At 41.8% G+C, this 14,395-nt stretch overlaps 1 protein-coding gene across 1 annotated transcript in view; it reads left to right on the top strand.

The window, feature by feature from the left end:
* Window positions 1-14,395, top strand: part of KIF11 (kinesin family member 11) — a 246,006-nt gene that overhangs the window by 34,300 nt on the left and 197,311 nt on the right. The window contains exons 6-8 of the mRNA XM_078643407.1: window positions 8,806-8,991; window positions 9,863-9,987; window positions 10,158-10,248. Coding sequence (XP_078499533.1) covers window positions 8,806-8,991; window positions 9,863-9,987; window positions 10,158-10,248 — 402 coding nt within the window. The remainder of the gene's footprint in view (window positions 1-8,805; window positions 8,992-9,862; window positions 9,988-10,157; window positions 10,249-14,395) is intronic.

The following is a 14,395-nucleotide window of genomic DNA, read 5'->3' as shown; positions in this document are numbered from 1 at the left end:
ACCGCCATCTTGACGCCTCAGGCCACGCCCCACAAGCTACATCTTGTTACTGCTCCTCTTTCACTTCCTAAGTCTCCTATCTTCTGCCACAGAAAACGAGCTTCAGGAAATCCAATGGATCTGGTCTTGGCAAGTGCCGATTTCTTTCTTTTTTTTTTCCAGCATTATTTTAAATGTTGTGGCATATACTGGTAATAAAAAAAGTACAAAAGAAAAAATACTGCCTAAAAGCAACAGCCATATCCTTGCAAGCAAAATTTGCAATACAAACATTTTTGTCTTTTTAAAGGAACAGGATGAAGGCAGGAGTTCTTGAACGAGGTATATAATGCACATCACAGGAAAATGACTCCCATTGATGCAACAGAGGTATTCCAATCCATATGATCAATCGGTTGGGGGCGGGTAAATACCTAACTCAAGCAATCTGAGTCCTTGTCAGGGTGAGCTACGTAAGTCATTGAATAAATCTGAATTCAACCCATCAAAAAGCACAAAGTGCCAATGATAGTTGTCGTAGTAAAATGGAACCTAGGTGTAAATTGTTGCTCACCATAATGGAGCGCAAGTCGGATTCACTAACTAGGTTCTTCCAAGATAAAGAATTTACCTTTTTGTTTTTTGTCATTTACGTCAAAAGCCACCTCAATAGTAAGCTTCTAAATCCAGCCTGGACCCCGGGTGAGACTTGCAGGGTGGCAGGCAGAGTCAAGTTCAGGTCCTGTTGCCACCAGTCTGCTGGGCATTTGAAGAAAAGGCCTTGTGTAGCTTGATGTTTCACTGTAACTTGAACAGGTTAGCCTTCTGACCCTTGGAGTCCACTTCTTTGTCTGGGGCACTATAGGGGTATCCGATCCAGTACGTTAGTGCTCTTCTTGGGTCTCCGATAGCGTTTTTAATTCTATTCTGACTTTCCACAAGCCCAGAAGTGTTTTGAAGTTGGTACATGTAGATACCACATTTATGCTTGGCAGGTGGGGCTAGCCCTGGGAATGCTTTTCCTAATGGGGTAAAGGTTCCCAGGGACTAAACCTACCCGCTTACATTTTCAAGATGACCAAAGTGCTTGGCCCCACTAAACCTGGGCTCTGAGGGCTGTGGTTGTGCGTGTGGGGAGTGTACTGTGGTAATCACAGGGTCCTCCCACATTGAACACTGAAATACAGTTTGAAGCAGTCCGTGTACAGTCAATAAACTCAGACAGGAGTCTGGTAATACAAAGATAAGCCTTCAGCAATCACAGTGGATACACATAAATTGTTTTGGCATTCTGTTTTCGTCACTTGAAGAGTGCCCCAAATGTCATAGGAACAAGCACAGCAGACCTGTCCAAGAGGCATTGAACTCCAGCAGGGTCTGACACTGTGATATCAGAGAGGCCCGTGTGATGGTGTTGCGGGGTTTCTGCTCATGCACAGAACTATGCACAGGAAACCAGGACCTCAGTGAATTGGGGTGTACCAAAAAAACTCCCCTTAGTACCCAGAACCCCTAACCGACTAGCATCAGTGTCTCATTAGCTCTCTGTCCTACAGCGAAGCTACCAATGATTAGACAACCCAGAACATGCGACTTCGGGTACTTTCAGGAATGGTGGGAATCAAGAACACTTTCGTTTCTATTCTCATACCAGTCCACAACGTGAGTAATCTGACACGGTAACATTTAAAATGTTTATTTTAACTACGTGCTCTAATATGCAGTTTTTTGGCTAACATATGCAGGCATATGATTAGAAATAATACAATCTGCATTGTTAAAATTCCATAAAACACAAAGGGAGAAATCCTATTATGATTGTGGAAACAGGTCCTATAGCGCCTTGTGAACCACCCTCCCCTGCTGGGAACCAGGTTTAATAATAATAGGTCTCTTAGGCTTGAATGGGAAACACCATACCTCCAAGATCAGCAGACATGAATCACATCACAGGATCAGCAAAGCTCTCTGTCCCTGGTAAAAGTTTTTCTCAAAGTGCCCAAATCATGCATGCAGGCAATATTAAAGGCACTAGGATTTCAGTTGGTTGCAGCTGTGTGTGTGTTGTGTCTCTAGTGTGGGCCGATCAACCTGAATAACAGCATACATTGTTATGGTGACCTTGAAGGCTTCTGCACGCAGTGTACAGACTAAGGTCGTGATGCAAGTCTAGGGATGTGAAAAACATACCATTCTCATGCGTGGAAAATCAAGCAATCAATCAATACATTTATAGAGCGCACTACTCACCCGTAGGGTCTCAAGGCGCTAGGAGGGGGGGTGCCTTTACTGCTCGAACAGCCAGGTCTTGAGCTTCTTCCTGAAGGAGAGGTGGTCTTGGGTCAGGCGCAGGTCGATCGGGAGGGAGTTCCAGGTCTTGGCGGCCAGGTAGGAGAAGGACCTTCCTCCTGTTGTCGCTCTTCGGATGCGGGGGACGGCGGCGAGGGCGTGGCTGGTTGATCTGAGGTGGCGCTTGGGAGCGTAGAAGTGGATTCGGTTGTTGAGGTAGCTCGGGCCTTGGTCGTGTAGGGCTTTGTGTGCGTGGGTGAGGAGGCGGAAGGTGATTCTTTTGTTGACGGGGAGCCAGTGCAGGTCTCTCAGGTGTCCGGAGATGTGGCTGTTTCGTGGGATGTCGAGGATGAGTCTGGCTGAGGCGTTCTGGATCCGCTGGAGTCTCTTCTGGAGCTTGGCGGTGGTTCCGGCGTAGAGGGCGTTGCCGTAGTCCAGTCGGCTGGTGACGAGGGCCTGGGTGACAGTCTTCCTGGTCTCGGTGGGGATCCACCAGAAGATCTTCCGTAGCATGCGCAGGATGTTGAAGCACGACGAGGAGACGGCGTTGACTTGTCTGGTCATGGAGAGGGAGGAGTCCAGGATGAAGCCCAGGTTGCGTGCGTGGTCCGTTGGTTTGGGTGCGGTGCCCAGGGCGGGGGGCCACCAGGAGTCGTCCCAGGCGGAGGGCGAGGAGCCCAGGATGAGGACCTCCGTCTTGTCTGAGTTCAGTTTCAGGCGGCTGGTCGTCATCCACTCGGCTACATCTCTCATCCCTTCGTGCAGGTTGGCTCTGGCGGCGGCGGGGTCGTTGGTCAGGGAGAGGATCAGTTGGGTGTCGTCGGCGTAGGAGATTATGTTGAGGTTGTGTTGGCGTACGATGGCCGCGAGGGGGCTCATGTAGACGTTGAAGAGCACCTTAACTTACAACAACAGTTGCATGTAGTGTCATGTGCACAAGCTGCAAAGTGGCAAAATGGTGTTTAAACAAGCTCATGCTAATATAGCAATGTGTGCAATCAGTGCCCTGTCATCACTACAATGGAGGATGCTCTGGCTGAGGGAGACGAGGGAGAGACAGAGTGCAGGCCTGGATGCTCGCTTCTTCGGCTTGTGGCCTCTTTGAAGTTTATTAAGTTTTTGGGTCCAGGGCACAGACCATCCTGTCTATCACACAACAACACTGCCCTCCACCTAAGGCCTTTTGTTACTGTTCTGGGAGCAAGTTAACACCTCAGTCATGCCCATTGAAATGCTGATTGCTAGCTAGCAAAAGTAAGTGAACAAATCTAACATTTAGTTTCTAGGGAATGTAGACCGGGCAAAGGTGACATTTTAAACGTCCTCTTTCCAGAAGATATATTACAAATCTGACTTCATCAGTGAATTGGCTTATTCTAAATATTGCAAAGGTCCAAATGTTACGCCGAAGACACTCAGTTGGTGTATCGCGGACTCACTCTAGCCAACAAGCCAATGGTCTCCTCCCCTGTCTGGAGGAAGTCGCAAAATGGATGAGTCTCTCCCACCTAAAACTCACTGGTGAAAAGACAGAACTCATGATATTGGGCAACTCACTGAGTTCCTTTCTAAAAACCTTGTTGCCCTCCACTATGGGCTTGGTGCCAACCCCCAAAACTGAGATCAAAAGCCTGGGAATTTGGCTTAACCAGAACATCATCTTCAAATCCCAGGCGAGGAAGACGGCCGCCTAATGCTATGGCCGACTAAGAATTATTCGCGAAATCCTCCCGCTCCTTCCCCTGCTTGCAAAAAGACTAGTGACTCGGGCATTGATTCTGTCCAGATTGGATTATGGTAATGCTCTTTATTTAGGTGCCCTAAAGGAAGTTATTTTAAAACTACAGGTCATACAGAATTGTGCGGCAGGGCTGCTCACTGACACCCCCAACCGCTGCTCAGCAAGACTGGCCCTTCGCTCTCTCCACTGGCTCCCAGTACAGGAGAGAATAAACTTCAAGGCTCTCTGCATAGCCCACAAGGCACTGAAAGGAGACGGACCAGTAATCATAAAGACCATTATTCGCCCGTACAGGGCAAACAGGGTACTTTGATCAAATGAACTCCATCTTGCTGTGGTTCCCAGGATCATGAAGGCCATAAGTGGCGGTAGGCTTTTCTCACTCAATGCCTCCGGAATGCCCTTCCACTACATCTACGAAGCGAACCAAACAATCTGAAGTTCCGAAAATAATTAAAGACCTGGCTGTTCACATAAGAGAGCTGTCCCCCTCCCTTAGCCCCGTGCAGCGCTGGGATGTCTCCGGGTAGCCATGCGCTCTATAAGTGCCAATAAAATACAATACAATACAATACAAATGTTACATTTTTAGCTTTTTCCTCTGTAGAGAACGTTTATTAAACTTAATCCCAGAGATTTTCTATGGAACAACCAGCCCTGCGACAGTGAAAATGGCTTTGAGGGTCCAGTCGCTGTGAGGGCATGCTTAACATTAAAAGTTTACATATCCTACTTTTTAAAACTATGCACCCTATCCTATAGGGAGTAAAGCCTACTTGGGGGTGACATAAAATATTTAAAATGAAGGTTTTTGTCTTAAAAAAGGAGCTTATTTTGACAGGTCAAATTTGCAGTAAAAACCTACTGGTGTCAGACCTGCAATCATTGTATTGTAATTGCATTCATATAGCGCTTACTATCCCTGACGAGTCGCCTGATCACTTTTTTTTGGTGAGTAGCATGCTACTCCAGAATACAAAAAGGATTAGTGGTGAGATTATTATAGGGAATATAAATTAATTTGAGTGGTGGACATGCAAGTTTATTTGTATTGAAACAGTATAGTGGAGGGATGGAAGAGGGAAAAGTTTGCATTCACATAGCGCTTTCTACCCCAGATGAGGTGTTGAAATGCTTTTTGGCGGGTTGCAATCTACTTCTGACCCCAGGCAGGATTAGAGAGTAATTAGTATATTGAAATATAAAATTAATTTGATTGGTGGACATGTTAGTCTGTTATTTGGATTGGAAAGGATAGTGGAAGGATAGAAGAGGGAAGGGTCTAGAAATGTATTTCATTTTGGTATGTTTTAAGCTCCTGGCAGTAGGAGGAGGTTTTGGATGAGTAAAGGGAAGCTGGAAGGGGAAAGTCAGAGGTTTAAAAAGGCAAGTTTGGGAGATCTGAATAGTAAGAGGTATGAGTTGATGCAATAGGGGTAGAGGAGGCAAGAGTCCCCAAAGGGTTATTTTGGGGATCGTAGTAGAATGAGGTTTGGGATGAGAGAGTGGAGGTAGAGGATATATTTAGAGAGGTATAGGGTGAGATGTAAGTGAGAGTCTAGAAAGGGTTATTTTGGGGCTCATAGTATAATGGCGTTTGGGTTGAGTGAGTGTCCGTAGAAGATACATTGCAAGAGATATAGGGTAGTGTGCTGGAGGTGCTGAATTAAAAGCAAAGTAATAAATATAAAGATACGTAAGTTCATGGAAGGTATCTATGTATAAGGAAGGTAATATATGTAGATTTAAGTTGTATTTAATAAACTCAGATTATCAAGTATTGCTGTATGTAAAGTTTGTAATTCAATAGTGAATCAATTTTAGATAAATATGATAAAAGATGTATTTATTTAGTCACCTATATACACGTTCAACATAGAATTCTATAACCAGAAGTAGTATTTACATTTATTAAGCACAACTCACAAATATCTATATATTTAAAAACCTATTTGTTATAATCGTTTCTAGAAAAGCAAAACACATATGTAGATACACATCTATAGTCCAAATAAATGCTTCTATACAGAGGGATATGCTGTATATTTGGGTATGGTGGTTATGTGGGGAAGAGCCAACTCGTGAGTAGTCTTCTGAAGATAAGGTAGTCATCAGTGGATCTTATGTTTGGGGTTAAAGCGTTCCTTTCACATTGTCACTGTAGTGGCTGGCAAAAAGGGTTTAGCAGTCTACTTGTGCTTTTTTGTGTGTTTACATTTCAGTCCTAGGGCACACCTTAGTACCGTACACTAGGGCCGTGTAGGTAAGTTAAATGTGCCAGTCTGGGGTATACCAATCTTCCTTTGTCGAAAGGAGGAGCACAAGCACTTTAACATTGGTGAGCAGGGGAAAAGGCAGAGTCCTACGGACAGGAAAAATAGTTCAGCCAAAAAGCAAAATAAGTCTTGAGTAACGCTGCAGAAAGGGTAAATTTACAATGGGTGCTATTTGCTTTGCAGTACTATAAGCTGAATGCATGGCTTAAGCACACAAAGATGGTAAACCGCATAGAATAGAAGAAAATACTTCATATGAACTACAGTCCTGTTTATGTAAATGTAAGTGCGCTAGCCATAGGTAGAAAAGGCTTCCACAGGGCAGTCCAAAGCGCTGCTAGAAATGTCAGTGAAATCAGTTTTACCATTTTTCTGTTTTTACTTTTTGATGAAAGGTATGAAGGATTCTCTTCCATGAATGCAAAGTGTTGGATACGTTTCTGTGCTATAAACGTTCACACAGAGCATTTTGATTCCCCATAGAAATGGCCCATTCCATAACGCATAGATACTGTTTGGAAAGCTGATGCAATCCAAACTTGGGAGTTGTTTTAGAAAAAGGACTACTGATGCAGCGTAATTTAGTGCGTCATGCATTTACGCACCATATATGCTCATTGTGCCATAGGAAGGTTAATTTCTGTGTAAATATATTTCTGATGCATGGTCCAAGAGCAACTAGTAGTAAATAAACACCAGTCTTTGTCGCTGAACATTGAATATGGCACAAAATGAAATGGTCGGTTACAAGTTTTCATCCCCGTTAGCGTTACGGAAAGGATACCATCCTGACAGGGAAATATAAGTGAAGACATTTGTTTGTCAGAATGGTATTTTAAATGTATTCGCATAGAGCCACGCAATAATGGTCTGTACTGTTGGAATGTAAAACTAGAACGCATCCAAAAGCAGTTCCAATCTGGTTTGCGACTTTTGAAGACTAAAAGTAACTTATCCTGGAAGCATCGCGCATTCTGATAGCAGTCAGTGCGACTTTGTTTTGATTGTAGCAGTAGGTGAGGAAATATCAAGCCCGTTTTATAAAGAAAATAGTGATTTTTGGGGGGGATAAATTGCACCTTGGTCCTTGAACACAGGCTCTGAAGGGGACTAATTATTTAGAACGTGTACTTTGTGAATAAGCGGAATGCCGTCTGTATAACCTACTATTTTGTTCTTTTAAAAAAAATAGTCTGAGACGGTCTGAAAGCCACACCAACTAAAAGTGCTTCTCAGGGCTCAGAGGAGTTGACAACTATTAACTGACCTAATGTGGTGAGGGCCTCTCTCGTCCAGTACAACAGTTAAAATTCCACTTCTTTCTTTGGAAAAGCCTGTATTACCTGGTCTAGAAGAGGCTTACTGCTGCAAGATCGAATAGTTGACAGCGCAGAGTGGGTAGATAGAGGAGCGGATGAGCTCTGCTTATACTGTCCTGCAGGATGTGCTTAGTACGAGTTCACCACAACCTTGCGTCGATCCTTGCTTAAGCAGTGATGTTACATGGCCAAAGGATTTATTGATGTAATTAAATATGCCGCATAAGCCTGATCTAAGTTAGGGCTAAAATGTCCTGCCTGAGACCAGTACTGTTACAGCACCAACAAGGAATTGGAAATTGCATGCTTCTTTCATAGCTCTTGTTTTTTAATTCCAACATTAATATAGCCATATGTGCTGTGACTTGATGTACGCATTACCCCTTATGCAAACCTGTCATTGCCATGTTCAGAACACTGTTCTGTATCATGCTTCTTAGAGTAGTTGTGCGTAAGTGGCTTCCTGAATAGGTCATTTCCTTTGAAAGAACTGAGATGGGGCAGGTGGGAATGGCGTTTTTGAATATATTGTGTAGTGTTGCCCTTCATAGCCTTACGCTTTAGCGTGGATGCTTACTTTTCGAAGGTTTTCCTCTAGTCTGCTGGCCTATCAATGTGGACGGGCTGAGTGCGGATAGGATGTTCTTTGCTCTCTGAACTTCAGCCATTTTGTGTGTCTTTGTATTCTGCAACAGATTCAAGCCATCTGACAAGTCTCACATCCAAGAATTCTGGGGTTCTTGATAGGAGACTGAATGGGTTGTCAGCAGGCATAACTACAAGATTTCAAAGCACAAATGTGTATAGCCCTATAATTGTTGAGTATTTCTGTCTGTTTTAGATTAATCAAAAAGTCACTGTTTGGCAACATTGACTACGTTGCAAATTGCTGTTAAGGGACTTGTTTGAGGGTGAGATGTTTAGAATGTACAGGGGTTCATGGACACATGATCCTATTTGTCATTTAGTTAATACCAGATGAAAATTTTCCTTCAGATACTCAAATTAGAAATGTAGTGTAAATTCGATGGGAGTTTATATGCTTAGGTGATTGGAAAGCGTTTAAATTGCATAAGCTTCTTTTAGGTTAACTGATTTTTTTCCCCCATGCTATCTTTGTCAATACCTCTGTCTTCAAATTAGTGCTTTTAAGCAATTTTTAGCTACTTGCTTTTGTTCAATTTGTGACTTATCTTTACAGGATCCCCTTGCAGGTATCATTCCACGAACGCTGCATCAAATTTTTGAGAAACTTTCAGAAAATGGTACAGAATTCTCAGTTAAAGTATCCTTGCTTGAAATCTACAATGAAGAACTTTTTGATCTTTTGAGCCCATGTCCAGATGTTGGCGAGCGGCTTCAAATGTTTGATGATCCTCGTAACAAGGTATCTATTAACGTAACTTTATTCTTGAATCTTGCCTACATTCGAACACCTTAGTTGGAGTTTTCTCCACAGTGGCCATTTTTTTTTTTTAAAGTTGAGGAAGAACCGTTTCAAACATTGATTGCCTTTTTAATTTTGGCAGCAATTTAATTTTTTTTTTAAAAAGTCAAATGGCACAAGGGATCCAAAGGTATTGTAGGTATTTACTAAGTATGGGGTTTATTTTTTAGAGACTTGGCTTGGACTAGTAGGAACTCTCATCCAGAGTACTGAGGTGGTGGAGGGCAAAATTATAATTGAATTATTCCTGAATAAAGTAGATTATTCAAATTGATTGTTGGGGCGCAGAAACTCATTGAAATGTGCATATTTAATGGCATTTTGGATCAGCAGTATGCTTTGTAAGATGCTATGCCCAGCACACTTTTAGTGGCCAATTCATTATTACTTGCATACATCAGTGGATTTTTATTCTTGGCCATGCATCACTATACTTTTGCCACGTACACCCCCCTGCCCCCCATCATTCACCCCCACTTCTTTCTATTCATTGTAATGTGTTTTAATTTTTGTCTCCGTCTATTCTCAACCTTATCTGCCACTATTTCCCCATGTTTTATTAAATGTCTGCCACCCCCTTCTTACACAATGACCTCATTTATATCTATATTTTTAATTTGGCTGGTGGACCCAATATCAAATTTTTTCCCTTTACCAGATCACATCTGGTTCCTACAGTTTGCTCTTTCTATATGCTAATCTTGCAATAATTGTCATAACCACCATTTGTGAAGATGTGCAAACATCTTGCTCACAAGTGCAGTTGTCACATTCCCCCAACTGGCTGGTTAATTTATTATACTTATTTTAGAGGGGCGTGATCATTAAAGGCTTGGAAGAAGTCACAGTGCACAACAAGAATGAGGTGTATCAGATTCTGGAGAGAGGAGCAGCAAAGAGAACTACAGCATCCACACTGATGAATGCATACTCGAGGTATTCACTTTCTGGAACACTGTTTGGAGTTTATCAATTTGCAATCATGTTATTAAGTGGGCTAATAAACAAATTTCGTTTTTTTCCTGTTACATTTATGCAATTTCTACATTAATTAAGTTCTATGCATCTTCATCACTTCTTTTGTCTGTAATTTCTCTCCTACCCAGTCGATCCCACTCTGTGTTTTCCGTTACTATCCACATGAAAGAAACTACAGTTGATGGTGAAGAACTTGTCAAGATTGGAAAATTAAATTTGGTGAGTTTGCATCCCACTTCGATGCTAAAAACAGATTCTTTGAAGACCTTATGTGAGCAAATTTGCTAATGCTTGAAAGTTTATTTTTTATTATTTTAAAGTAATTTGCATCACGCATTTATTTTTCGCATGTCTTCAAGTTTGGGGATATGCTGTAGGTCATCGGTTAATATAGGCTTAATACATTCCACGAACACTACTGCATTCAGAGGGATTACACTTTAAAGACCTTTGCTGTAATTTTTCATTTTCACCAAAGTTCATAGTTTTAGGTAAGCACAACAAAGCTCTTTTGAGTTTATTTAAACTCAGTTTTGTGGTGATCATTTCTAGATTATTTTTTGATGGAATAACTCTTTTTATTCGCCTACATCAAAGCACAGTATTGAGAGATAAGAGATCTCGTTTTGAGACATTGTCAGTAGCCAACAGTGGAGGCAAAGGCCTTATGGAATTGACACAGCTGTAAGCCAACAACCTGAGGCAGGCAGCGTGGGCTATGGGATACAATAGACTACTCCTTTAGAATTTGCTTTACATTTTCAGTCCTCTCGAGCTTTTCGGGCTATGCGATGGTGAAGTTTGTCGCTTACCAGTCTTGTGAGCTGGCAACGAGCCTTCAGGAGAAGAGAGAGAAAAGAGAAAAAGGAACAGTACCCCCTCACAAACCCTCCCAGTCTTCTCCGCACCCTATGTTAGCTCCTTGTCGAAATCTCGTAGGCGCTCCTGCTCATTAGTCATCTCGTCTTATGAAGTAGGTCTCTGTCAATGAGGCGTAAAACCTGTAGGAGCTTAGGGCAGGTCTCTTGATTATTTTTTTAAAGCTTTATTTTCTCTTGACTCGCACAAAGTATGCAATAAACTTAGCTGTGAAGGGTGTTCATGTGACACATGTTTCGATTTGGGGTCATGCAATCTTCTTGTGCTTATCAATCCTGCCTCTAATTCGTATTCGAAGTATTATTTTGATGGACAGCTTTTCCGGAGGATACTGGGAAAGGGAGTTCAATAGGCTGGATATTAATCTTATTTATAGTGTCTGGAAATGACAGAAGAGTGGGAGGAAGCACTATAATAAGTAATTTATCTCAACAGCCGTATTTGTGATACTGTGATACTGTTTACAAACGTGCAATCATGAAGTATTCAGTTTTCTTGATCCTAGTCAGGTTACTTCTGAAGCTTGATTAATGGGAGTGTCAACAACTTTGTTTTTTCCCCTTAATAGGTCAAGTTTTTCTACCCTTGGTCCCACTTCTAAAAACCATGTGGGGAACATTTTGAGACTGATGCCCCTGCCTTCTTTCAAAAAGAAAATATTGACATGTTTGTTCAAAATGGAGCCTTTTTTATGATCTGAATAGACCTGGCAAGCTTCCCACATACACTGTTGGGAGTGTGTGCGCTTTGCTCTAAGTGACAGAGACCCATTTCATTCTGAAAAATATACAACCAGTTTTTCAAAGTGAATCATTCTTTCTCTTGTTGAACCAAAGAATGTGTTTGAGATCTGGCTTGTCTGTCGCCTTTTAACCACTACTCGCGCATGTGGACCCATACTCTACATATTCTGTAGTGTAATTCAAGGTACTGAAATACAGCTTGCACTACAATAGTCTGTTTTAGAGGCTTGGTGTATATGAACCAATTCATCTACCCCCTATACCTGCAGACAACACTTTTCTGATCCCACACCCCACTTCTTTGAAGTTTGAGGCAGGTGTTTATTCACAGCACCATGCTAATCTTGCACACAAACTCACCACTGCTGGTGGTTCTCGCACACCTGTGACCAGGTTACCATCATATTGCAGACTTAAAAGTGTAGAATGAAATCTAAAGCAGCAGGCCTTTTCTATCTAAGCACACAGGATCTGGAACTACATCCGTAAATCCCTCAGGACAGCCCCTAATCTAGCCCAATTCAGGAAACCGTTAAAGAACACTACATCACAATGGTCCATAAACCAGCTACCTCTTGTCATGCGTTACCGTTTCTTTAACCCTGCACAGCGCTCTGCTGCCTTTTGGATAGGTTCACACTGTAGAAATACCACATACTTTCATACTGCTTGAACCACTCCCCCAAAGGATTGTTCTTGTGTCTAACAATGTTTTGGTGGATTATATATGAGCAAAATATTTACTGTTATAATAGTGTCTTTAGTTATGGTGCAAAAAATTATTCATTTCTTATTAACGTAGAAGTTGTGGTGAGCCATCCCGTTGTAATGCATAGAAGTGAGGAGACCGTCGTGGTCTTTATTTCCATCATCTCCTGGGCTGGGAGTCCATAATCCAAGACCAAAGAGTCCACATAGGGGGTGCTGTGGGAGCATGTTGATGCTTTTGACTTTGCGTGTGCACTGCTCCTTGTCCTCCACGTACTTTCTGAGAAACTTCTCTTTAAGTGTAGAAATTATGAAGAATGGGTGGAGGAACCAAAATGGTGCAGATGAAACAATAACTTTGGCAGAAGAAACAGTTTATCTGGTCTCTGAACCATCTTTATCTTCATCTGTCAAATTTGCTCACCAGCAAATTAATCCTATCTGCCCCAAATTATCTTGGCACTGTAAAGGGGAATCGTGCAGTGTGCTATTCACCTAAAAAAATCTTTCCACGTCTGTGTGGGCACTGCATCAGACCTATTTTAGGTTTGTGGCGAGGACATCTAGTACCAAGTCCATACTTTTATATTGAGCTGTGCCACTTGAGTTTCTAGTTGAGTAATGGCAGTTGCTGTTTTCTTTGTTTGACCACCAAAGTGCAGATCCTCCCTGTATGAAAGTGTCCTTTTTTGACATATACACCCCCACTTTATGCCTGGCAGCTGATGCAATTTTGAATGGAAGTGTCCTGGGTTCCTGCTAACCAGTTTCCCAATAACAGATCTCTTTCCCAGAGATGTAAAAAGATTTCCCCAATTGGCAATACCTTTAGCACTTCCTGTTAGTCCAAACTACCTTTGCAGGCTGCATGTCTTGGTGCAGACAAAAGTGAAAAATACGACAAGGCACACAACCTTTGTGCCATGCCAGCAGACACTGCATGCAGTATAGATAAGTCGTCCTTACAACAGGCCTTACATTCCTACGGTAGGGTGCACTTTACTACGTAAGTGGACATATCTCCCTGAGCAGCTAGTTCAATTACTGCCAGTACAAGTGATCAGGGAAGCTATTTTAAGTACATGTGCTGGGCACTGGTCAAAAACCAGTTCCACAGCTTCATTATGGCTTCACTGAAACCAAAGGTGTTTGGTATCAAACACCTCGTATTAAGCCCATACTGATTCCAGTGCTGGAATTATTAATACAGTTATAGAAAGAAAAATTACCAACTACACATTTCTTTAGATCCTCAAATTTTAAGGAAAAACAACCCAGTGATACTTCTAGGTTTGTTGGGTATATCTCATTCGTACCCTTTTATTGTATTCTTTAAATTTTTTTCATTATTTCATGTGTGAAAAGGACACTAAACATTTTAACAATTTACACATAAATAAAATACATTTCAACAACATATATCATATACAAAATTTGTATATACACAAATAATTCATATTCATACAGTGTGTTTACTACTCACACTCCCTTCAAGACAAAATCACGTTTGGATTAAAGGTTTAAATAAACAACAACTGAATGTAAAACAAGTTTTTCAAATAGACCATAAATCAATTCCTTGGCCTATTGAACAATTGAGGTCTATTCCCTTTATGTGCCGACGCGTTTCAAACCCGATGATATCACTTCTCAGGTTCTCCTCAGGGCTCTGTCTTTTAATGTTTTTCTAAAAATGTATATAAAACAAAAATAATTTTTGTTTTTAGTTGGCTATATTACAATAGCTCTCCTCCATTAGAACCAATTGTCACTATTTTTACCTGTTTTCCAGGTGTCGCCGGTCTGCAGGTTTGTTTTTCACTCGACTGATTATCTTGGTCTTTGTACCTATAACCAAGGTGGGACATATTGTCATTCTCTATGATCCCTCACAGTCAGACAGCATCTATGCACAAGCTGCATCTGGACATACCTGGATGTGTCTATTTCTCTGTTTTGACACTCTTCACGTTTTATCCTGTTTTTTGTAACAATAGCACTCGCCCTTGCATGTTGTTTTTAACCTGAAAGTGATA

This window comes from Lissotriton helveticus, chromosome 5_1, assembly GCF_964261635.1.
Source record: "Lissotriton helveticus chromosome 5_1, aLisHel1.1, whole genome shotgun sequence".
Lineage (NCBI taxonomy): Eukaryota > Metazoa > Chordata > Amphibia > Caudata > Salamandridae > Lissotriton > Lissotriton helveticus.
The sequence above is the reverse complement of the archived record's forward strand: the minus strand, read 5'-3'. Positions and strand labels throughout refer to the sequence as shown.